This window comes from Rosa chinensis, chromosome 5, assembly GCF_002994745.2.
Source record: "Rosa chinensis cultivar Old Blush chromosome 5, RchiOBHm-V2, whole genome shotgun sequence".
Lineage (NCBI taxonomy): Eukaryota > Viridiplantae > Streptophyta > Magnoliopsida > Rosales > Rosaceae > Rosa > Rosa chinensis.
This window is the reverse complement of record NC_037092.1, coordinates 24,638,001-24,661,644: the sequence shown is the minus strand read 5'-3', so window position 1 is coordinate 24,661,644 and position 23,644 is coordinate 24,638,001. Positions and strand designations below refer to the sequence as shown.

The window sequence follows — 23,644 nt, the reverse complement described above, 5'->3', positions numbered from 1 at the left end:
TGAGAGCAGGACTTATGTTGGTTATACATCAGGGCATGACTAATGTTGACATTGAAATTGATTGTGTTGCTGTTGTTATTGCACTTAATGGAGAAATGGAGGACCTATCAGAGGTGGGCTGTATTGTAGAGGATTGTAAATGTTATCTCCAGGATATTACTTCTTTTCAATTACAGTCCATTTATCATGAAGCAAATAGTGTAGCCCACCGATTGGTGCATCTTGCTAGTTTTTTTTGTTTTAGATGAGTATTGGTTAGAGGGAGAACCTGCTATTATTCATGATGAACTCTATGAGGATTCTTGTACTAGTACTCGTGGTGAGGTTATATGTGCCCCTTGGTGTGCATTCATCTTTCTATTATCAATAATATTCGGGCGTGGGACTGAGCCTCCCAGTAAGGCTGTGTTCCAAAACCCTTTCAAAAAAAAAATTAACAAAAAACATATAGACTTTAATACTTCAGAATATCATGGTTTTATCTTTTGCAAATTGTCAAACCAAATAAAAGACCATCTCTTCAAGCACAAGCAGCTCACTTAAACAATGATTAATTATTGCCCAGGAGGATTACAACTTTCCCTAATTGATCTAATTAAAAATCACAGCAATAAAAGAAATCGAGATCACAAATCAAGATTATACTTGAGCTCTTTATTGATGAAACACAAACTTACTACTAGTGATTAGGTGCCTTGATATGTAAGCCACATGAGTAGAATTGGCAACTTTGGTCATGGTTTTCATGTCGTAAGCTACCAAACACCTCGATGTATCCCTATTGTAAAAGTAGCCCAAACACTTGCAGGTCCAAAGTATACTTCTTTCCACAGTTGACCTCTTTTGTAGCCGATCCACTAGTGTACTAACTCGAGAAATGATCAACTCCTTCAACTTTGTAGTAGTGGAATCTCTTTGCATCACAAGAAGTGAGATTCTCGAGTGCACAAGTTTGGCTATAACCCTATAGTCCTTTCTACGATGGGCAAGCAACACATTAGTTATCCTCACAAAGGCCGAAGCTCCCACATTTCTCCAGCATTTAACACTCACTTTGCCTCTAGTAATGATCCTAATCGAAAAGAGTGAAGGTTAGTTCCCATGCACCCCAATCAACCTTGTCGTCGTAAGCGTAAATCCTAACATTGCCATCGATATCAAGCCTAAGGAATGACAAGGTGGTATTGTATTTGGGTCTAGATAGATTGACTCCACCTGCTGAAGAATTGACCAATGAGTAATATAAAGATATAAAATAAGCATGAACCTCCATCCGCTCCGGGGCGCGGCGCAATTTAATGTCACTTGATCAACCGGGCTCTTGTCAAAGAATCTATAGTAGGGTAATGGCTTAGGAGAACTATTGCTCTTGTAGTACAAAAATAATCGATTGGGATCCAATACCAAGCTATAAACCCCATCTTTGTTTTCTTCCTCAAGGCCCGACTAACGAGCTTGCTTACTTTCCGGCCTTCAGGGATTGACCCACCAACAAAGTATCCATTGGGTAGTCGAAGCTTTGCCAAATGAAATCTCCCTTCGAGTCGTAGATAACCATGTTTCCGGTCGGAAGCAACTTGAGGCCTACCACACTTTTGTTGGCAGTCTTGGTGTTTGAGCCCAAAAGTAATTTTGGTAATATCCTTTAAGAGAATTGAGCACAGCGGACCGACACCTGCGACCCAAAAATGAGCCTACTTGGGTTTGGGTTATAGTTTCGCCCATTCCGAAGTCCATAAAGAAACGAGCCCTTATAGGATTCGAGTAGCAAAGTTCGATTAAGAATCTTCAATCAATAATCATTCTATGACAAGAAACAGCTGAAACCCTAGTATTAATACCAGGTTTCAAGGGACAACAAGACACAACTCTTCAATCAACTAATCGCACAGATTATCAAAGTCTCTCTAGAGCAAACCTACCTTCAACATAATTGAAACTAGCGAAGCAAAGGTAACGCCCTCGTAACCCAGCGAAGCTAAAGTCACTCTTTGACAAACCCGTGCTTTCTCCTACATCCCAGTGATTGCTCTGCTTAGCCTATAACGTTAAGTATCGATTCGGTGAATGCAAGAGGTTACACCACAAGTCCTTATCCGTAAAACAAAAGTCCTTTTTCGAAAGGTAGAGAATGAACCTAGTGACGAGGTTGGTGCTTTCCTCGTCCACAGCTTTTGGTTAAGAAGTCAGGTCAAGGGACACCCCGACGACTACACCGTAAGGTGTTGGTACACTCGCGCACTCAAAAGAGACAGTTTGCTACCCAAACTGATTTTGGAGCCAAACAGTTGGTTTGCCAAGCCACTCAACCATCGGCCTGGGCAAAGACGAGGTTCCCCTTTCGCCCAAATGTGAGGGTGGCATTTTCACCAAACCCAACGGAAGAGTGACTCCGAACAGGTCAAGCCCATATGAAGAGCGAGGGTGAAGGCATTTGGGGTGGTGTTGTAGAAACCAAGTTGGAAAGGGACATTGAAGATTCCAAGCATTCGATAGTCTCTATCATACTCTACAATGTAAGGGCCAAATTTGCCGCTACTGACAAACTTGAAAGTTTCAGTTGTAGGAACTTAAGCTTGCGCAATGAGAACAAAGAGTGAGAAGAGGAATAGGCAGATCGAACAATGCCATGGCGACTAGGGTTTATGTTGTAGCTAGAGTTGAGGAAAACCTTCTATTTATATCTAGGTTATAACTATGCGTGAGGCCTAATATAGTCATTAAACCTGAATCTTCAAATTTTTAATTGATATGTGTTGGATTTAGATCATAATGGTGCCTAGGATGGCAGGATGGAAATGATATGGATAGTTTATTTAAGGGTTAAATACTTGTTACTCCTCATACTTTTCACTGAAAAACAGTTTAGTCCCTCGGCTTTTAAATTTAACAGGTAAGTCCTTAAGCTCTCATTTCTCACACTTAAGGTCCACGCCGTCCAATACCAGTCAAAAAATTCTGTTAAGTTGCCAACATGGCAAATACTGCGTTGCCAGCTCAGCTGGATGCTTGCCACGTCAGTATAAAATGTCCAAATTACCCATGGCCTAATTTCACCCTTCTTGATCCCAAATTCCCACCAAAACATATATGAAGCAGCCAAAAAGAAACCAAAAATAGCCCCAAAAAAATCTGGACACATTGTAGCAGAAATATTGATCAGATTCAAAACGATACCAAAAATAGTCAAAAAGTACAATGAAACCAGCAACTTTCCTTCATTCATAATGGTCCCAAAAATACAAAGTTTTTGCAGCATAATCCAGCCCTAAAACAAAGCTCTAATTTACCAAAAACAAAAATCAGAGCATTACATCCTCAATGGTTTAGAAAACTAACATAGCTCTAATCATCTTATCAAAAGATTAGAGCTATAGTAACCAAGTGACACAGCACAAGGTTGCCCAAAACAAGAGGATGTCTAATTCATTTGCTGGGCAGCTAAACTAATCTTCCATTTCAATAACTAATTTCCATCTCCTTTACCTGAATTGTTCTTGATCCTTTGTGAAGACCTTGATGGTGTTGCAACCTTGTCTCTTGATGCCCTAGAAGGCTGTACAGGCCTTGAATTGATACTGGCAGATGTAGCTTGTACGGATCTTGATGTTGTAGAGGCATTTGGGGCAGTTGGAGGCCTTGGTCTTGTATTTTCACTACTAGATTTTGGAGGCCTTCCTCTTGCAGGTCTATTTGCATCAAGCCTTGCTGCCCTCAAGTTAGCCATCTTTTTCTAGACACACATTAATTTAGAGGCATATGAATCAAGGCAGCCCATTAGAGCAAACATATACGAAACATCTATATAATAAAGTGGATTATTACCCTTTGATACTCAGCCCTCTCCTTAGCTTTTTGCCTCAACTCATTTGCAGTCATAGGTGCCTTTTGCCCTTTCTTTGACTGCAGCAAGTAACAACCATATTAAATCACAAAATTAAAGCATTTCAATTACCAAAACAAGTCATATACCAGAAACACTCAACTCACCATATTTTGGGAACTTTCTCCCTCATCAGTGTTGAGCTTCCTCTTCTTAATACCGGCAGTTGAAGTCTTCTTTCCCTTACTTGGCAAATGTCTTTGACAGGTTTTCATATTGTGACCTTCTTGGCCACAGTTGCTACACTTAAGGGATCTTTGTATTCTTCCAATTTTTCCAGTACCATTGATGACCACCTCTGAAACATCCTTAATCCTTTTTGTCTTCGGCCTACCAGGCTGCCTTGTATATTGTGGAGGTAGGATACTTGGACCATCACCCTTGGACCATATGTCCATGCTATTAACTGGCTGAATAAGGTGACTGTAGATACTCATGTACGTCTTCTTGAGATAGCAAGGAGCAATGTAGTCATCGGGTTCAGCCCTCATGCCATTAATTGCACAAATGGCATGTTTGCAAGGTATGCTGGTTAAGTCCCATCTTCGGCAACTGCAAGTCCTCAAGTTAGTGTCCACAACATTTTTGGTGCCATCAATATTCTCAATCTCAGCTTTGCCACCACCATTGAATGTTGGGATGCAATCCTCCACCGCTTTCACCTTATTCTTCTCAATGATATTCCTTGCTTTGGGGCATACATTCCATGGTAAGCCTCCATTTTGTCCCTTCGAGTACGAATCCTCCTCATTATCTTCAGCCTTATCTCTTCCAACATAGTGACAGGGGGCTTGCTCCTTGTGTCCACGACCAATGCATTGAAACTCTCACAACCATTGTTGATGAGCATGCCACAATCATAACCAGCAGGGAAGTATGCCCTTGACCAATGTTTTGGGGGCCTCTCGGGGTCTGCAAAACAAAAGGATATTCATGCATACAAAACCAGAACCAATTAGTCAACAGAAAACTAAAATACACTAAAATACTAAGTTAAGATATTTATCGAGAACACATCACCTGACAACCAGTTATAAGCATCATTATCAAGGGTCTTCATCTCCTCCATCTCCTTTTGAAAATAAGGCGAAGTTGTTGCCTTTGCACACTTCCACATCTGATCTTTCATAACTTTTCCAGGAAACTTCTTGGTGAAGTTAGTCCACAAATGTCTTGCACAAAACCTGATCTGTGCAAATGGAACCACCTCTTGTAATGCAGGTTTCAAACCTTTTTGCTTATCGCTTATGAATATCCAGCCTCTACCATTATTCTCACAGCTCAGATCCTTGCACAACAACTGTAAAAACCAAATCCAAGAGTCCTTTATCTCCAGCTCAACCATTGCATAAGCAACAACCCATGAAGTGTTGTTAGCATCTATTCCGACAGCAGTTAGCAGTTGGCCACCAAAACATGTCTTCACATGAGCTCCATCCAAACCAATCACTGATCTACAACCTGCCTTGAATCCATTCTTCAAAGCTCCCAAGCGAATGTACAACCTCTTGAAAACAGGTGCCTTCTCGGAGTTGCTGAAGTCACAAACCAAGTCAATTGTGGTTCCTGGATCAGCCCTTTGAAGTTCCTTCCCATAATCAGCCAGCCTTGCATACTGCTCCTTGATGCCCCCTTCTACCTCTAACAATGCAGCTCTTTTTGCTCTATAAGCCATACTTTTGGAAACACCTGCCCTAATGCTTGCTGACATAGTCTTAGCCAAATTCTCTACATTATCAAACAACAGTGAATTAGTTTAAAAAGTGAAACATAACCAACAATTTGTGTCTAAAATAGCTCTAATCGAATGTATACCTGGTTTTATGGCTTCATTAAGAGCAATTTGATCCTTGAACTTGCCTGTTAAGTATTTCTTCCGCACCATGCTATTGTTAAACTTCCTATAGCAGTTATGCTTGGGATTGTACCTCTTTATCATCAAGGTGCTTTCATGCTGCATCTTGGAAGCAAACAACTCAAAAGGACAGTTGTTTTCCTTGCAGACCACCCTCAACCTTGTCTTATCATTCTTTATGTAGACATACTCCCACCCCCCTTGGATTGCCTTCTCCCTCAATGCATCCCTCAAAATCTGTACAGTTGCAAACTGCATCTTTAAACAGAAATTAGGTTTCTTCACATCCGTGCTTGGGTTGAATTCTATACCAACTTCCTCCAACTCCTCATTTGAATCAATTGCATGTTGCATCCTTTCTTCATCAGAATCATCAACCCTATACATATCCTCATCATCATCATCATCCCCCATATCAGGTGCAGTAGACCCTAAACCACTAGTACAACTACTTCCTACCCCTAAACCCTTACCCTTTGTAGCCTCATCTAACTGGGCTTCCTCCAACCAGTCCTCCTCATCAGTACCATAATGCTCGTAGTCTTCGTCATCAAATTGTGGATCATAATCACCATCTATACTCCTATCCCCATCCTCACTCAACTCTTCCGGCTCAATCCCGAAAGATTGAAGATAATCCATATCATCTATCAGTTTGTCACTCTGCACACCACCTGAACTGCTAGCCCCTACACCACTGCCAGTTACCCCACCTGAACTACACGGTACACCAAATCCAGGATACTCCAACAGCAATGGTTTTTTAACTGACTTTTCATCCACGAGTTTACCTTTACCCTTGTCTTTTGCACCTCCTCCAGCAACACAACTTCCTTGAGTAGTAGGACACACATCATCAATTTCTTTAATAATCACCCCCTTGCTTCTGCTTGGTCTAGGCTCAGCTGGCAGCTCCTTGATGACACAACTTGGAGGCTTCCTAGGCTCATCAGGCAGCTCCTCTATCACCACACTGCTGCCTTGACTAAATAAGAAGTCTTCTTATATGTAGATGTCATCATCATCTTCCTCAAAAATACCCTTAACCTCCATGTGATCTAGGTACAGTGTAATTATCCTAACCAGGGGCACTGCCTTACACATTGTCACAACATCACCGTCGGATTTCAGTTTGGTCAATGAATTATGCTCATCACCCACCCTATACCAGTAGTCAATTCTCTGATCAGAATAGCCTTGATTAAGCTGCCTAACCATGTTATCAACTTCTACTAAGGACATCCTGTCCTTGTCTACGTTATCGTAGAAGTCAACCTTCCCTCCTACATAGTCATTGTTTAGTATGCAGCCTCCATGAAAAACTTTCATGGTGAAATAGTCGGGGTGAGCTGCAAAACAGTGAATGATAATCAATTAGCATGCAAGCAAAAAAAGATAATCCAACTACTTATTATACTTGGCCATAAAGAGGTAAACGCCAAACATATCCCTTTACAGCCATATAGGACCACTAGCCCACAAATTGGACCACAACCAACAATTCCACTTTCACTGCAATATTAAAAGCAGTTGCACTTTCTACTTTCAACTGTGACAAAACTAACAATATTTAAATCGAACCAACCCATTTCAATAACCATGGTTATCCATTCTGCAGCTAAAGTCATGCATACAAAGCAATTTTCATACCCAAAATCCCTAGACCCAAAACCCAGAAACCAATAAAGAAATAAACACCAATTTTAAAATTAGCAAACCCTAGAACTCGAAACCCTAACCAAAAGTTTAAAACCCAGAAATTTTTTAGACAATAAAACCAAATCCTTTATCAATAGCTCAAAGAACAACCCAGAAAGCACGAAAAGTTTAAACCCCCAAAAAAATTTGAAACCCTAGTATGGAAACAATCGAGCCATACAAAGTAGGATTTAAAACCATTTCGATTTGAAAATAGAACTCACAATATTGTGGGATATCATCATTGCCGCCTTCTACACCTCGAGGAACCCAGATATCGTTGTCCGCCATCCCAGCCACATCCACCTCTCTTTATCCGCCGCCAACAACCTTGGTTTCCACTTAGGTTTTCACTATAGTCTTCGACGATGAGTGATTCGATCTTCAAGATATGAGATTATGGAGGCAGATTTTCGGGGTTAAGAGGTAACAGTGGTTTAGGAGCAATTTTAAACTTTTAGGTTTTTTGGGGGAAATGGGGAACGGGCTTATTCGAAACGGGGTTAGGGTTGAATTCTATTCGGGCCATTTTTGACTTTTTACCGTCTATCTGGCTTATGTGGAACTGGGGTGGTGTCAAAACGTTTGCCACGTCAGGTGGATAACAGAGATATTGGACGGCGTGGACCGTAAGTGTGAGAAATGAGAGCTTAAGGACTTACCTGTTAAATTTAAAAGCCGAGGGACTAAACTGTTTTTCAGTGAAAAGTATGAGGAGTAACAAGTATTTAACCCTTTATTTAATGATAAAGTAATTAATATCCGTCATTATATCAAGCACCGCATGATTTACACAGGCGCCTCACTTTGATTTCTGCATTTAGCTATGATTAAGAAATTTGTATAAAATAGAGGCCAATAAGCAATGGCGGGGCTAGGATTTTAAAATGGAGTGGGTTAAAAAAATATTTTCGTAAAAGTTTACTAATTTTTTTTTTTTTTAAGTTTTACAAACTACATCTTATATTAAAGACATATCAAACAATCAAATAGCTAACTGAATAAAAAAAATGAACATTATAACGTTTGATAAAAACTTGATAACGGAAGTCTAAGACCAAAGAATGTACCTACTCAAATTGCACTTTACGCCCTTGAATAGAAGCAAAATCTTTAATTATTGAATCTGTATCATAATTCTCAACCTACTCTTTTTCAATGTAAACAATCATTGTATCAGCCAAAAAGTCATTCTCCATCTTGTTGCGCAATATTGTTTTGATATGTTTCATACCTGAAAATGCTTTTTCTCTAGGTGCTATAGAAACCAACAAATAAGTGACATGATGATGCTCATTTGATGCAAGTGGTATACTACTATTCTGATCTTCTCTTATTTTCTCGAGCCATGAATCAAGAGTTTTTGCTTTCTTGGTTGGTTGATTATGATCAGACATTATATTTAAATATGTAACCATCACCAATTGACAAATTCAACAATAAAATCAAGTAATCAACTATTATAAAATCAAAAGTTAAGCACACAAACACTACTCTAATAATTCATTAAACGATCAAACCAAGAGCCAACTTATCAGCAAAAAAAGCAAACCCATAATCCCAAACTTTAATTGAAAAAGAAAATTACAATTTAAGAACTGATAAAGAATCCAACAATACATATGGAGTCAAATGTTGGTCAGTAAAAAATTACATGCTAGTAGCGTGTACACCTCTTAAACAAAGTCAGCAAGCTAAATTAGTATGTTAATCAAGTAGCAATAGAGCGATAGGACTCAAATGGAATTGATTAATCAAAATTGTGAACTAAAAACAAAAACTATATGAATTAAAAACCGAAGAGGTACAAAAGATCGTACACCCAAGAGAAATAGAGGATAAACTTATACTTGAAAAGTGAAGAGGGAAAACGGCAATCGACAGAAGAACCAAAGCTTTTCATCTAGGTTTGATTAATTTTGGAGAAATAGGGGGGAAAAAAGAGAAAAGCGTTGACCTAGTTTACGAAAAAAAGCTAGCTTTTTCTGTGACTATACCTCTTAAAGCATAATAGAAAATAAAATCAAATTAAATACTTCAAGAAAATAAATTATATATATCTAATAAAAAAAAAGATAACATATGGACTAAGTTTAATAACATATGGGCTAAGTATAAAAATTTGAGGTGGGCTAATTTTTAATATTTAATTTTTTAAACTAAAATTAAGCTACAAAGTAATGTTTTTTCAAATTTGGGGTGGGCTGTAGCCCAGTAGAGCCCATGTGTAGCTACGCCTTTGCCAATAAGACTCATACAAAGTGCAACCGGCCACAAGACCAAAATATTGGAAGCACAATTATATTTTCCACTTTAGGCATCTGCATTTGGGGCAACTTGGGGGTATTATCTTCCCCCAAATATACTGCAGGTCCTGGGGGAATCAACCTAACAAGGAAAGTCGGGGAAACTCGCTTACACAAATGGACAAGGCCCTTAATTTTACAAATTAACACACAAATACATAAAGTTTTAAAATAAAAGTGCTTTATATAAACTTTTGAAAAGTTTTTAATTTTTTTTCAAAGAAACTTTTAAACTATTACTATGCACTCTAAAATTAAATATTATTACGCTCATCAATTCTGACCATTAATCATGTACTCTGAACGATCCCTATTACATTCAAATTATTTTTAAACGTAATTAAATGAAATTAATAATAGGGCACATGAGATATCCAAATTATTATTTTTGAATAGTGTGATATCCAAATTTTAGCTCCACCAGCTTTGGCTAGGGAGTCCGCGTGATATATATTTTGTTGTACGAATTGAATGTTTATGTATGTTGAAGTTTAATTATTCTTATCCCGACATGTTTAATTAGTGGACCTGATACCAAACTAAGCCCTTTATTTTTTCGGGGTTGTGTTGTATTATTGTTCTCATGTAAAGTATCATGAATTAACAAATTAGTAACTATTTTCATGCACATCTAGTTAATTGTGCTTGTACGAAAATGTTTACCTGGTCAGTTATTAACTAAAAAAATAATGCTCAACCACCCTTGGATGTAAATCTAATGACAGAGAGAATTATTATTAAGTTGAGGTATTTTGTTTTCCACCCTTGGATGTAAATCTAAGGGTTATTGAGCATAAATTCTTTGGTCAACAACTGACCAGATGAACACTACTGGTGCTCGTATTATTAGTAACGTTTTAAAGCTATTATTATTACTGAAGAATAATAATAATACCCTAAAATTATTATTGCATTGAGTGTTTCATTATACAGCAAAGACAATAAAATTACTAAGGTGTATATATAGATTGACAATTGGGATGTACAAATAACGATTTTTTTTTTCACATTCATTACATCACTGATCTCCATCCGATTGTGTGTTGGGTGCTAGACGCCTAGACACATGTCTACTGGGTGCCATATCAATACGTTTCGCAGTTCTTTATTTATTTAATTTATTTATTTATTTATTTTGGGGGACAAGATTACGTTTCTCAGTCAGCAAACAAGAAAGGAAGTGATTCTAATAACAAGAGATCGGATGAGAATCTCTTAGAAGCACAACAGGGCTCTTTATTCCAGATCATTATTACAGGCAATAATGAATGAGAAAATGAGAAATACAACAAACTGCCCCCAACGCAGATTAGAGGCTTAATTAATTGATACAACCCATATGATACTAGTGATTAGGTACCTTGATGTAACCCACATGAGTGGAGTTGGCAACTTTGGTCAAGGTCTTCAAATCATAAGCTATCCAACACCTTGACGAATCCCTGTTGTAAAAGTACCCCAGACACTTGCAGTCGGAAGTGCACTTTTTACCACAAGCGACCTCCGTTGTAGCCGATCCACTAGTGAACTTGCTCAAGAAATGATCAACCCCTTCGATTTTGTAGTAGTGGAAGCTCTTTGCATCACAAGAAGTTAGCTTCTCGGCCGCACAAGTCTTGCTCCAACCCAAAAAGACTCCACTAGAAGATGGGCAAGCAACACACTGGCTGTCCTCGCAAACCCCAAAGCTTCCGCATCGCTCGGGCAATTGGCACTCGGTTTCCCAAATCGAATTATCTCTGTCAAAAAGACTAAAGGTCACCTCCCAAGCACCCCAATCGACCTTGTCGTTGTAAGTGTAAAGCTTGACATTTCCATCGATGCCGAGCCTGAGGAATGTCAGCGTGCTGTTGTACTTGGGTCTTGCTAGAATGATTCCACCCGAGGTAGTAGTGTTACCCACTTGATAATCTAGGTTTATGTTATAGGCAAAACCCTCATCCGTATCCGGAGACACATTTACTGTCACATGGTCCAAAGAGCCCTTCTGAATGTTAATCCTTTCAGAGAATGAGAAGTAGAGCAAAGGCTTTGGGAAATTGGCGCTTTTGTAGTACAAAGCCAATCCTTTAGACTCCATCACCAAGCTGTATGGCCCGTCTTTGTTTTCTGCCTCAGATAACCGGCTCACGAGCTTGTTCACTCCCCCTGCCCGAAGCGACTGGCCAACCAACAAAGTATCCGTCGGGTAGTCGAAGCTTTGCCAAACGAAACTGCCCTTCGAGTTGTAGAGCACCAAGTTTCCGGTTGGAAGCAACTTGAGGCCCACGACACCCTTATTGACCGTGTTGGTTTGCCATGCCACGCGGCCGTCGGCGTGGGCCAAGACCAGGTTTCCGTCAGTCCCAAAAGTGAGGGTGGCGTTTTCGCCAACGGGGTTTCCTCGGTTGGCCTCCCAAACCCAACGGAAGAGGGACTCCGAGCGGGTCAGGCCCATCCGGAGAGCCAACGTGAAGGCATTCGGGGTTGTGTTGTAGAAGGCAAGTTGGAAAGGAGCGGCAAAGATGCTAAGCATACGGTAGCTTCCGTCGTATTCCACTATGTAAGGGCCAAACTCTTGGTCGTTGACAAACTTGAAAGTTTGGTTTGCCGGAACTTGAGCCTGAGCAATGAAAGCGCAGAGTGAGAAAAGGGACAGGGAGAGTAATACTGACATAGTAAATGACGGAGAAGACATTGTGAAGCGTGGTTTGTGTTACAGAGCTCGGCAAACCTCCTTTTATACAGCAGAATTGAGGGCTAATATAGTCATTGAGCCACAATTCTTTTAATCGTTTAATAATTAATGAAGATTAGCATTTGGATTAAGATCATGATTTGGATAGCGTGTTTAAAATAACATTAGAAAATAGTATCTAATCACTGTAAGTGCCTTACTGTCTGGACGCCAACTTTGACCAACGTGCTTAGTTATGCTCATGAAACTGGCAATAGGTTTCCGTACCGACGGCGACGTACTGATTCTGATATGTGTTAGAAGCGCGTGAAAAGTCTGAAGATAGATCGGGCACAAGTGCAGGTCAACATATTAATTTAATTTGTTCAACGTCAATGGTGAATGATGTTCCAAGTTCGAAAAACAATGTTCATTTGCGCTATATTGCTTACATGAACAATGGGCGCGTCAAGTCAGCTGTTACGAAATTGGACCATTTTGGGATACAAACAATGTGCTCCTTTCTGTTTTAAGAGAAATGACCTCTGGTTAATGTAGACTGCTTGCACTGTAAGGAAGCGAGTAATGTCTTCGGATTTTGCAGCTAAAGTACAACTTTTGTGATTGATCGACCATTATTATTTAAAACGAATGGATAGGCATCAGTTATAAGGAATGAAAGCAAAATATTTGACCAGACTATTGCAGTCATAGAACCTTCCTCAATTGACAATTATCTGATAGATATATACGAGCGTGGCAACTTGGAGAAGTGATATTCAAACATGGGGCAATGACTAAACTCACTATAGACTAAGAGTAAAGACTGTGGGGGAAACAAGTTGATAAATGTGATGGACCAGCTAGCAAGTTTTTGCAGCAAATGCGGAAGCAACTGGATAAGGCATGCATTCCAGCACCACCAGGGTTTCTGCTGAAAGGTGTCAGCTAGATTGCAGAGCGCGATGTATCACGATGCTGGAACTGTTGAAAATGATGTTAATTTTCCTCAAATTTTGAATTGTTCGGCTGCGGCTTCTTGATAAGATGATGGTGTTTGTACTTTGTAGTAGCAGGTAACCATATAGTAGTAGGACAATTGATTAATGCCATGAGCATTGCTATCCAAGAACTTGTTGTATGTCATGTGGTTAGTATTAAAAATCTAGAATTTAGTAGTAATATTTAGTGTACAAAATTGTTGAGGCGTTGGTCTAAGGTTTAGCCCATGGGCAAACTTCTCTACTTTGACAAGTAATGATTCCTCTAATATATTACTAGTCATTGTCACATAGTATGTCAAACATTAATAATGTTCATCCAGTTAATAATTAATTAAAGAAATGGTGCTCAAACACCGGCCCTTAAATTTAAATTCAACAGTCAAAAAAATAGTTTTAAGTTGGTCATCTTAAATTTACATCCAAATAATATTTCTTAGTCAGTTATCGACTAAGTGAACACCCAACATACACAATACCCAACATTATGCTTGAAGTATTATTACGCGTGATCAGTCTTCCATTAATTAGGATCAGAGCCAGTCCATGGGTAAGGGCGTAAGGCAACCAAGGTAATCGGCTTGGGCCTCAACCTGGAGCAGGCCTCAAAATTTTAGAAAATCCAATCCATTCTACAGTATTAAATGAAAATTTTAGAAAATTCAATCCATTATACAGAGTAAAATGAGATGAGAAAAGAGATAGGATAAAATTCTTGTGAGTGAATTTTAAGGACCAATACCATCAGAAGGTCTCAAACAAGAGTGGGCCTTTCAACTAAACCCTTTTAGCTTTTTCCTTTCTTTTGTACAAACCCTTTCAGCTTTTCTTTTGCAGTGAAATTAGAGAAAGTTAAAAGTTGATATCTCACATTAGGAAACCTAAAAAAAAAAAATCGCCTGAGCTCTCAAATTATAATGGGACGGCCCTAATTAGCATTTTATTAGAGTTTGGCTGAAGAAAGAAAAACAACACACAATATAACATCCACAAATACTCAAGTAGCACGTATAAATGACAAAGTTATTCTACATAGAGGGGGCACATCACCTGAAAATGCCCAGTATGTCATGCATTCTAGTGATTTCGGCTTGGCAACGAGTGTAAGACTTTAGAGTTTATTACTTTTAGGGTATAATAATAAGCATAAATTACTCCCCTTAAAAACATAGAGTTTAACTCTCAAATTTTGAATTACTGGTTGAAAACCAAACTGAACAATTGTGGAGAAACATAAAATGCAGTAAATTGCTCCAATAGTAACTGCCCGCATTGTGAATATCCCTTGAGAAATTACAAATAGAAACCTTAGATGATAGACAGAAAAAGTTCTCGATTCTGGTCCCAGGCATAGATATTTCATATTAGTGATTGGGTGCCTTAATGTAACCAACATGACTGGGTTTGTCAACTTTGGTCAAAGTCTTCAACTCATAAGCAATCCAACACCTTGATTCATCCCTGTTGTAAAAGAAACCCAAACACTTGCAATCCAAAGCACACTTGTTGGAACAATCAAGCTCCTTCACAGCTTCTCCACTAGTGTACTTGCTCAAGAAGTGATCAACCCCTTCAATTTTGTAGTAGTGGAAGCTCTTTGCCCCACAAGAAGTCAGCTTCTCAGGCTCACAGGTCTCACTCCAACCCAAAATTCCCTTAGACAATGGGCAACCAACACATTGGTTATTCTCACAGAGGCCGAAGTTCCCACATCGCTCTGGCAATTGGCACCCATTTTCAGATATTCCTGAACCTTTATCAAAGAGAGTGAAGGTCGTCTCCCATGCACCATAACGCAACTTGTCATAGTAAGTGTAAAGCTTGAGATTTCCATCAATTCCGAGCCTAAGGCATGTCGATGTGCTATTGTATTTCGGTCGAGCTAGAATGAGATTTCCACCGGAGGTAGAGTTGCCCACTTGGTACTCCAAGGTAAGGTCATAAGCATGACCCCCTTCTATCGGGGAAGCGTTCAATGTTACCTGGTGTAATGAGCCCTTCGGAACAGCAATCCATTTGGAGGATCTGTAGTAGAGTAATGGCTTTGGAGAGTTCTTGCTGTTGTAGTACAAAGCCAATCCTTTTGGCTCCATCACCAAGCTATAAGGCCCATCTTTGTTTTCAGTCTCCGAGGCTCGACTCACGAGTTTGCTTACTGCTCCTGCACGTAGTGATTGACCTACTACAAGAGTGTCTGTAGGGGAGTCAAAGCTTTGCCAAACGAACTTGCCTTTTGAGTTATAAAGAACCATGTTTCCAGTTGGAAGCAACTTGAAGCCTACCACCCCTTTGTTAACAGTGTTGGTTTGCCAAGCCACTCGACCATCACCATCGGCCAAGACAAGGTTTCCATTGGTTCCAAGCGTGAAGGTGGCATTTTCGCCAACTGGGTTTCCCCGGTTGGCCTCCCAAACCCAATGAAAGTTTGATTCAGATCTCCTCAAACCCATGCGCAGAGCGAGAGTGAAGGCGTTGGGAGTGGTGTTGTAGAAAGCAAATTGGAAGGGGGAGGCAAAGAGATCGAGCATACGATAGGATGCATCGTATTCAACAATATAAGGCCAAAATTCTCCTGCGTTGACAAGTTTGAAAGTTTCATTTGCGGGAATTTGAGCTTGAGCAATGGAAGCAAAGAGTGAAAAAAGGAATAGGACGAACAATGACATGGTGAAAGTAGAGGAAGATGTTTAATTTGTAGCCTAGTTTAACCTCTATTTATATCTTAACCATTGAAACTGTAGAACCTCAACTGAGATTTTCTCTAATATCTGTATAGCAACTTGAGGATGAATCATCAATGCGCTAGGGAACAAGGTAGTAATGTGCTGGCCAACTTCTATAGCTAGCAGTCCAGCTACGCTAGGTCGCCAAGTCACTTTCATGGAATAGTCTCTGGCTTTAATTTTTCAGCTACAAGGGCGACCACTAGATCCACATACATCTCCCCCAGCAAGAGCCTTGACTAAATTACTCCCTTGCTAGCTGAGCAGTGCAAAAAGTTTGGGGTTGATGAGAAGATTAATGTTGGAGCAGAGTGTGGTCAGGCCGATCGATCAAATAGAGCATGCAAGAGAAGAAAGCCAAGTGTTCTAACTAGAACCTCCAGCAAGTAATGGGATACAAGACCAAGTGGGACTAGTTCTGCCTGCTGGATCAATGCTTTTCAGAGTGCAAACCAAACATAATGTGCTATAGAGCATCCAAGAGAAGAAAGCCAAGTGTTCTAACTAGAACCTCCAGCAAGTAATGGGATACAAAACTAAGTGGGACTAGTTCTGCCTGCTGAATTCATTTTGGCTGACAATACCAGATAAGATGGTCCTGCATCACCTTAAGCTGGAGGGCGCCCAATCCTCCTTTCTTGACTCTTCTAACGTTCTATACTTGAATTCATTTAGGCTGACAATACCAGATAAGATAGTCCTGCATCATTAAGGTGTTCAGGTAAGCTGGAGGGCGCCCAATCCTCCTTTCTTGACTCTTCAAACGTTCTATACTTTTCCTACCTTCACTTCAGTAATGTAGATATTATGAGTCGGTGCTATGGACAATAGTATCGTGTTGAAAGTAAATGGCAGTAAGTTAGATGAAAGGAAATCTTGGCACAGCATCTGTTAGTAATCCAAATTGAGCTCAATTTAAATTTAGTTCTCCTCCACTGCAAGTTGCTTATAAATCTCCAGAAGATACACTAGCAAGTAGCACATATCACCAAATGGCCACTCTAGTTTCTCATGCGCCTTTTCTCCTAGTTCTCTTCCTTCTCGGTAGCTTCTATGTCATTCCCTCTCAAGCCCAAGTCCCTGCAAACCAAACATTCATATTTGTCAACCAAGGCAAACTGGGAGACCGAATAGTCGAATTCGAAGCTAGCTACCGCGTGATCCAAACTAAAGCTCACACCTTTTACACACACCCTTTCAGACTATGCTTCTACAATACCACCCCAGATTCTTACATATTTGCCATAAGAGCCGGTGTTCCCAATGATGAGGACCTCATGAGGTGGGTCTGGGACGCAAACCGAAACCACCCGGTGCACGAGAAAGCTACCCTCTCTCTTGGACGGGATGGGAACTTGATCCTCGCCGAGGCAGACAGGACTGTTGCTTGGCAAACAAACACGGCCAACAAAGGTGTCACAGGAATAAAGTTGCTTCCAGATGGTAACTTGGTTCTTCATGACAAGAATGGAAGATTCATATGGCAAAGCTTTGACTACCCCCATGATACTCTTCTATTGGGGCAGTCGGTCCAAAACATTACTGGTCATAACAAGCTCATTAGTCGTAAATCTGACACAGATGGCTCTGATGGGCCATACAGTCTTATTCTTGATCGAAGTGGTTTCACTATGTACCTGAACAACTCCGGTCAGCTTCTTACATATGGTGGCTGGACAGACAGTAACTTTGGAAGCACTGTGACATTTGACTATCAAACTACGAATGGCTTTGATGACGTCATGGCTTATGAGCTTGTTCTCAATGTGAACCAAGACATTGATGCTCCACCTCAGAACCGTCGGCGCCTCCTACAAACCCGTCCCATTGGCAATGCACATCAAATCAACCTCAACAAGCTCAACTACGACGCTAAGTACTCATTCTTAAGACTTGGATCAGATGGCAGTCTCAAGGCCTATACTTACTACAACAAAGTCAGCAACCAAAAATGGGATGAGAGTTTCTCATTCTTTTCGAGTTATTTCGTCAGGGAATGCGCATTGCCATCAAAATGTGGGTCTTATGGGTACTGTAGCAATGGCATGTGTGTGGCATGCCCAAGTCCAAAAGGGCTTCTGGGTTGGAGCAAGGCATGCGCACCGCCGAAGTTGGCAGCAAGTAAGAGCGGAGCAAAGGTGGACTACTACAAGATTGTGGCGGTTGAGCACTTTTTGAGTCCCTATTTGGACGGTGGAGATGGACCGATGAAGGTTGAAGAGTGTAGGGCCAAGTGTGATAATGACTGTAAGTGTTTAGGTTTTTTTTACAGGGAAGCCAGCTCAAAGTGTCTGCTAGCACCAGTACTTGGGACTCTCATAAAGGAGGTGAATACATCAGTGGGTTACATCAAGTATTGAAAGTAGAAATGTTTCTGAGACTATGCTTCTCAAGAATGAAAGTTTATGTAATTGCTAGTCATTTGAATTTGCAGGACAGTGAATCTGTGGTTGGTAATTTCTCTTTATCTCATAAGTCATCATAAAAGCAGACTACTTGAATAATGATTTTCACACTTTTTTCTTTATCTTTATGAGGCTGTTTTTAGATTTATATGAAACTAGGAGGTTTTATTATCATAGTTATGGTTCCTTTTAACAATCTATACAAACAAAACTAAAGAGTGCTTTCTGTCAAAAGGCAACAAAATTTGAGAATGCTATTAAAATGACATAAATAGTCAGATACAATTTCTACAAGTCAATTGTTTAAAATAACCTTATTGTACTTTCTTCAACAATAATTATTTTCAAAAATTTGAAATGAAATGGTTTTACATGATACAAAAACAGGGGGGAAACATACCGTTTTCTCAGATTTATGACTGTCAAAGGAGTCAACACATCAAGCTTTGTCGCCTGTGACTAATCCGGCAAGTATGCACCAGCAGACTTCAAGTTTTCTCCTCTGTTTTCTCTCTTTTGTCCAGGATCAATGTCGATCAAACACAATTAGCCAACTTAACATCATGTCAAAGAACTTCTCTCAATTTTTTGTACTCTTCAAGACCCAACAATGAATCCTTTACTTTGAGCCAATCTGCTGGTTTTGGCATGATAATGGCAATATATCCTTCTCTATCTGCCTGGGAAAGGAGAGGAATAAGAATGAACAATGAGCAACCAAGCCACAAATGGTACTGGTATCTCCAGATGAGAAAAGCAATATTAAAAGTCAAGCATCTGTCTAAAAATTTTTTCAATCCCATAAGTCCAAGTTCCCCTAGTAATATCAAGCCCACACAGACTATCTACCACCAATGCCACATTAAGCTTTTAGAAGCCATCCCAAACAATTGGTCATCTCAATCCTTTCATATGCCACAAGCAAGCAGTTCTTATTGCACAAGACTATTACTGTATACCCTTTTCCCTGAAGTGCATATCTTTTATATCAATGCTAGCAGCTCTCATCCTTTGTCAAGCCACTATCAGCTAGTATCCAGAGGCAATTGATATTATTTCCTACAAAGCATCTGGAAATCTTGGTTTTGCAGTTGTCAACATCAAATAAAAGAAATGAGGCTCAGCCTACCTTAGTTGAATCCATTCAATTATAAGATTACTAAGAATGGATCTATAATTCTATATACTACACAAAAGCTGGCAACTTTCAATATGAGGCTATTGACTGGTTCTTACCGCTGTATTAAGCAATTCTGGCTGCTTGATTAATCTATCATTCACTTCCAAAAGAGAGCCTTTTACACAACACCTTCAAAAGCAACTACAACTTTAAACCTCATACATGAAATGGAGTTAGATGCAGAATACTGCAAACTGCAGAAGAACAAAGTATTGACAGAAAATGTTTCTACCTCACAATATAGGTTGCATCCTTGGTGCAAACTTTACACAAAGCTGAGTTGGACTCCAAGTGCTGGGCATTCTGCATAAGAACATTTTTCCTATGTTACAATATCACAATACACAATGCCACATCTGCATGATCTACACTCCATTAGATTAGTTACTCAAAAAGAAAAGATAAAGAAGTATGACATACAGATAATGAAAACAACTAAAAAATATCCTTCTACTTTTTATTTTCTAACATGTTCCACAAGCTACTAACCGAGAGAGAGAAAGAGAGAGATTAAATACTCTCTCTGGGATTAGAGAAGAAAATACCTTCTTGCGCTTTCCAGTAACCTTAAGCCCACTGCGATCCGATTTTCCAACATTGAAATCAATAGCTGTGATACCCCCTTCTTCCTTAAGAGCCACATGTGTTGCAGCCAAACCAATCACACACAATCTGATATATAAGGCAGTAATTCAAGAAAAATGATCAAACTTCCTCATTCAAACATTAACAAACAAGCATAAAAGAACAAAAGAACAAAAAAAAATTAAAAAAAGATCGGATTGTTACCCATTGGGGTGGCGATAAACATATTGGTCATGTCCTGGTTTCATAAAATCTGGAAACGAAATGGAGAGTTATATTCAAGAATACAAGTGTGCTGCTGTCAATCAAATAAGGTGTGCTACAAATATATGGAAAAAAAAAAAAAAAAAAAAAAAGAGTATTAAGCACCTGGAGCAAAATAAGAGACAAAGTTGGATTCAATAGCTGAGGCAGGAACGAGAGGAAGGTCTTCAGCATTGGGTACCAGAAGCCTATACAGCTCCGGGTCTTCTACTTCTCGTTCCTTTTGTTCTTGTACATTCTTTGTTTCTTCAAAGATTTGCTCTGTCATTGCAATCTAACACTGCAGAGACATGAGATATTAAAGTTTGTATGATTCAAAATAGAGCATCTTACACATTCTAACCAATCTACCAGTAAAGCTACCTTTTATTCTAGTTCACCAAACCATGGCCATTATCACCAATCCAGGTGTTTACTCTTACGACTTAAGTTTACATTGGTATAATCAAAGTGTAGCAGCCTATATCAAAACTAGAGTTACCTTCCCTTTACATTGTTAAATCCAGAATGCAAAACCCAGAACCCAGAACAGCAAGCCGAAGTACTCAGACTAATTTGTTTGCCACAAATAACCATACTTTCTCATCATATATTAATCAAATTAAGCGCACTGATGACTGTAACCATACATTAACTAGAAATTAAAAAAAAAAAAAAAAAAAAAAGTAGAGTTAGGGGATTTACATTAAATCTCAGAAAACCCAGAATACTACTAAATTAATTATTTTGATTTCTCCATTAATTGGATTTTGAACCAACGCGAACGCGAAAGTTGAATCAGATGCCAAAATTTTACCCAAAGATCAAAAACAGGGAATGTAAACTTACAAGAAGAAGATTGCAGAATTTCAGGAAACGAAGGTGGTTGAAGAATTGAAGAGGGTCTATATGGAAGTGGCGATCAAGGAAATAATCTGGAAAAAAGGGTTTAAGTTGAGCTCTGTGTCGATCGGCTGCTGCGGCTTGAAAATTGGATAGCCAGTAGCAGTTGGAGACTTGGAGTTGGGGAAGAAAGTAGGGCGGGGAATTTAGCCCCGTGCGAACGACGTCGTCTGACCAGCTAAACGACCTCTAAATCCCTTTTTTTTTTCTTCTTTTTTTTTTTAAAGTTTTTATTTATTTATTATTTTTCAATTACAAAATAAAGAGTTGAGGCTACAAAGAAACACAACTCAAATCTAAAGTCAGGAAGGGCATTAGAAGCGGTTGTCATTTCATATTGACATTCTGACCCTATGACTTGTATTAGGAAGAGCATCTGTAACAAATTTTACTTTGCTCTAGACATGCTTGAATTGAATAACTTGATAATTTTAGAATAAAATTTTAATATCTCAAACCAGCTAATTGATTCTCTATGGGGTTGAAATGTTTTCTCTGAGACCATCAATTAGAATCTTTGAGTCATATTCAACTTGTAAGTGCTAGTAACCTTGAGTAGTAGTTTTTCTAAGAATTTCTCTTAGCGCCGTTGATTTAGCTACCAGCACATCAGCAAAACCAATATTCTTGGAAAATGCTAAAACATGATTTCTTTGGAGCACAAAACCAATTGCAGCTCGATGATTGTGTTTTATTGAACTATTGAAATTTAATTTAATTTAATTTAATTGAAATATGAAGTTATCCATCTGAGAAGATTCTTGCAATTCAAAAAAATAATAATAATAATAATAAGAAGAAGAAAAAAAATCTGAAGAATCTTATGTTTGCTTTTTTCTTTGGGTGGCTATTAAACTATTAATGGGAAAACAATGATTGTTGTTGCATAGACTACTTGAGTAGTAGATTTAGAGGCCTAACTGAAAGGTTCGCATTTCTAACGTATCAAATTTGATGGCAAAGGATTATAACATTAGCAAGATTAATCTACAAGTCTTGTGATACCTTGGATCATAATTCATATATATTTTGTACCATAAATCATGAAAGTATTTGTTCTAAAATTTGATTTAGTGTTGATTAATCAAATTCCATGTTTTGTAAAAAATCTTAATATGAGTAAAAAAAAAGTTAAGTTCCGGCGAAATTTCCATACACCACCACTTTTGGCGGTCCACCACCTTTCACGATGGTGTTATGTATTTTTCGGCTATATTCATGGTGTTATGTATCATTGCACATATTCCATTAATCCATTCACCATCATTCCATCATAACCAAATCCTAAACTTTTTGGTTCTAAATCAACTCCGTCACTTTTCTCTCCTTCACACATTATCGCTACTCCTTAAGTACCCTAAAAGCCAACTTTAAGCACAAAAAAATCTGCTATGTAATAATAGGTTTAATCATCATGCTTTAACCATCATTAACTACTCTAACCTACATTATTACTCTCATACCCTTTTTCCTTTAGTTTTGGGATCTATTACCACTCTAACACTCCATCATTTACTTCTTACAATGCTAGAGCTGTTTTTTTTTGCTTCTCATCATCATTTCACATCTCTCTCTTCCCCTATTTAAGCATCCCTTCTCCCATTGAAGAAGATGTCACCCATACTTAGCCATTACATATTTTTCTCTCTCTATTCTCTACACAATCTACTAGTATCTCCTCCACAAACCTCCATCATCACCACCATCAATCCATAATCTCTATTACCACCACCACCAAATTCATCATCTTTTCCATCTACCCATTTCATCTCATATACATAAAACTTTACCACTTAACCATCCCTACATCTCATACTTTATCATCAAGCAAAAATAAGGAAGAGGAGTCTAGCATCACTGGAGGAATCATCATCACCATGACAAAACCTCCATGAGTTCATCTACATCATCTTTAACTTGATCATCACTAGTCATTTCTCTACTTTACTCTTTAGTTTCATGTTCATAAACATGTTGGAGTTCATGTATTTGATTATGAGTGAGTAGTTAGTTTGTTAGGGCTAGCATTGGAAGCCCTAGCCAATCTGGAATGACATTGATGTGAATATTATGTTTGATGCACTTTTCATTAGCACCTTAATATGCTAGTTCAAGAGTTGACTATTTATGCTTAAACTTAATCAATTTACGTACGAATATTTGCCATGACATGAGAAACAATTGAGGCTTGATTAACCTTGGTTGT

General features: G+C 38.9%; 5 protein-coding genes and 1 pseudogene across 6 annotated transcripts; 1 reads left to right on the top strand and 5 right to left on the bottom strand.

Moving 5' to 3' along the window:
- Window positions 1–679: 679 nt before the first annotated feature.
- LOC112203503 lies at window positions 680–4,374 on the bottom strand (annotated as a pseudogene).
- Window positions 3,193–8,087, bottom strand: LOC112168020. The gene is made up of 6 exons (XM_024305131.2): window positions 7,661–8,087; window positions 5,699–7,087; window positions 4,904–5,611; window positions 3,991–4,795; window positions 3,826–3,903; window positions 3,193–3,733 (listed from the first exon to the last, which is right to left on the bottom strand). The coding sequence occupies exons 2-4, from the start codon at window positions 6,378–6,380 to the stop codon at window positions 4,542–4,544; spliced, it is 1,644 nt and encodes a 547-aa protein (XP_024160899.1). The 5' UTR covers window positions 6,381–7,087; window positions 7,661–8,087; the 3' UTR covers window positions 3,193–3,733; window positions 3,826–3,903; window positions 3,991–4,541.
- Window positions 8,088–10,895: 2,808 nt separating this feature from the next.
- On the bottom strand, window positions 10,896–12,448 carry LOC112166868 (epidermis-specific secreted glycoprotein EP1). Its single transcript, XM_024303792.2, has one exon. It carries the CDS (start codon window positions 12,417–12,419, stop codon window positions 11,088–11,090), a length of 1,332 nt encoding a protein of 443 aa, XP_024159560.1. The 5' UTR covers window positions 12,420–12,448; the 3' UTR covers window positions 10,896–11,087.
- A 2,042-nt stretch (window positions 12,449–14,490) lies between these two features.
- LOC112165326 (epidermis-specific secreted glycoprotein EP1) lies at window positions 14,491–16,264 on the bottom strand. Its single transcript, XM_024301820.2, has one exon. The coding sequence runs from the start codon at window positions 16,063–16,065 to the stop codon at window positions 14,764–14,766; it is 1,302 nt and encodes a 433-aa protein (XP_024157588.1). The 5' UTR covers window positions 16,066–16,264; the 3' UTR covers window positions 14,491–14,763.
- Window positions 16,265–16,921: 657 nt separating this feature from the next.
- LOC112165324 (EP1-like glycoprotein 2) lies at window positions 16,922–18,637 on the top strand. The gene has a single exon (XM_024301819.2). It carries the CDS (start codon window positions 17,115–17,117, stop codon window positions 18,480–18,482), a length of 1,368 nt encoding a protein of 455 aa, XP_024157587.1. The 5' UTR covers window positions 16,922–17,114; the 3' UTR covers window positions 18,483–18,637.
- A 116-nt stretch (window positions 18,638–18,753) lies between these two features.
- On the bottom strand, window positions 18,754–21,589 carry LOC112165327 (protein Abitram). Of its 2 annotated transcripts, none has more exons than XM_024301821.2 (7): window positions 21,385–21,589; window positions 20,662–20,836; window positions 20,497–20,545; window positions 20,253–20,379; window positions 19,940–20,010; window positions 19,764–19,836; window positions 18,754–19,207 (listed from the first exon to the last, which is right to left on the bottom strand). In XM_024301821.2, the coding sequence occupies exons 2-7, from the start codon at window positions 20,822–20,824 to the stop codon at window positions 19,094–19,096; spliced, it is 597 nt and encodes a 198-aa protein (XP_024157589.1). In that variant the 5' UTR covers window positions 20,825–20,836; window positions 21,385–21,589; the 3' UTR covers window positions 18,754–19,093. The 2 variants fall into 2 exon arrangements, with proteins under 2 accessions (XP_024157589.1, XP_040362526.1); XM_040506592.1 differs by having other exon boundaries at window positions 18,754–19,203.
- Window positions 21,590–23,644: the final 2,055 nt, after the last annotated feature.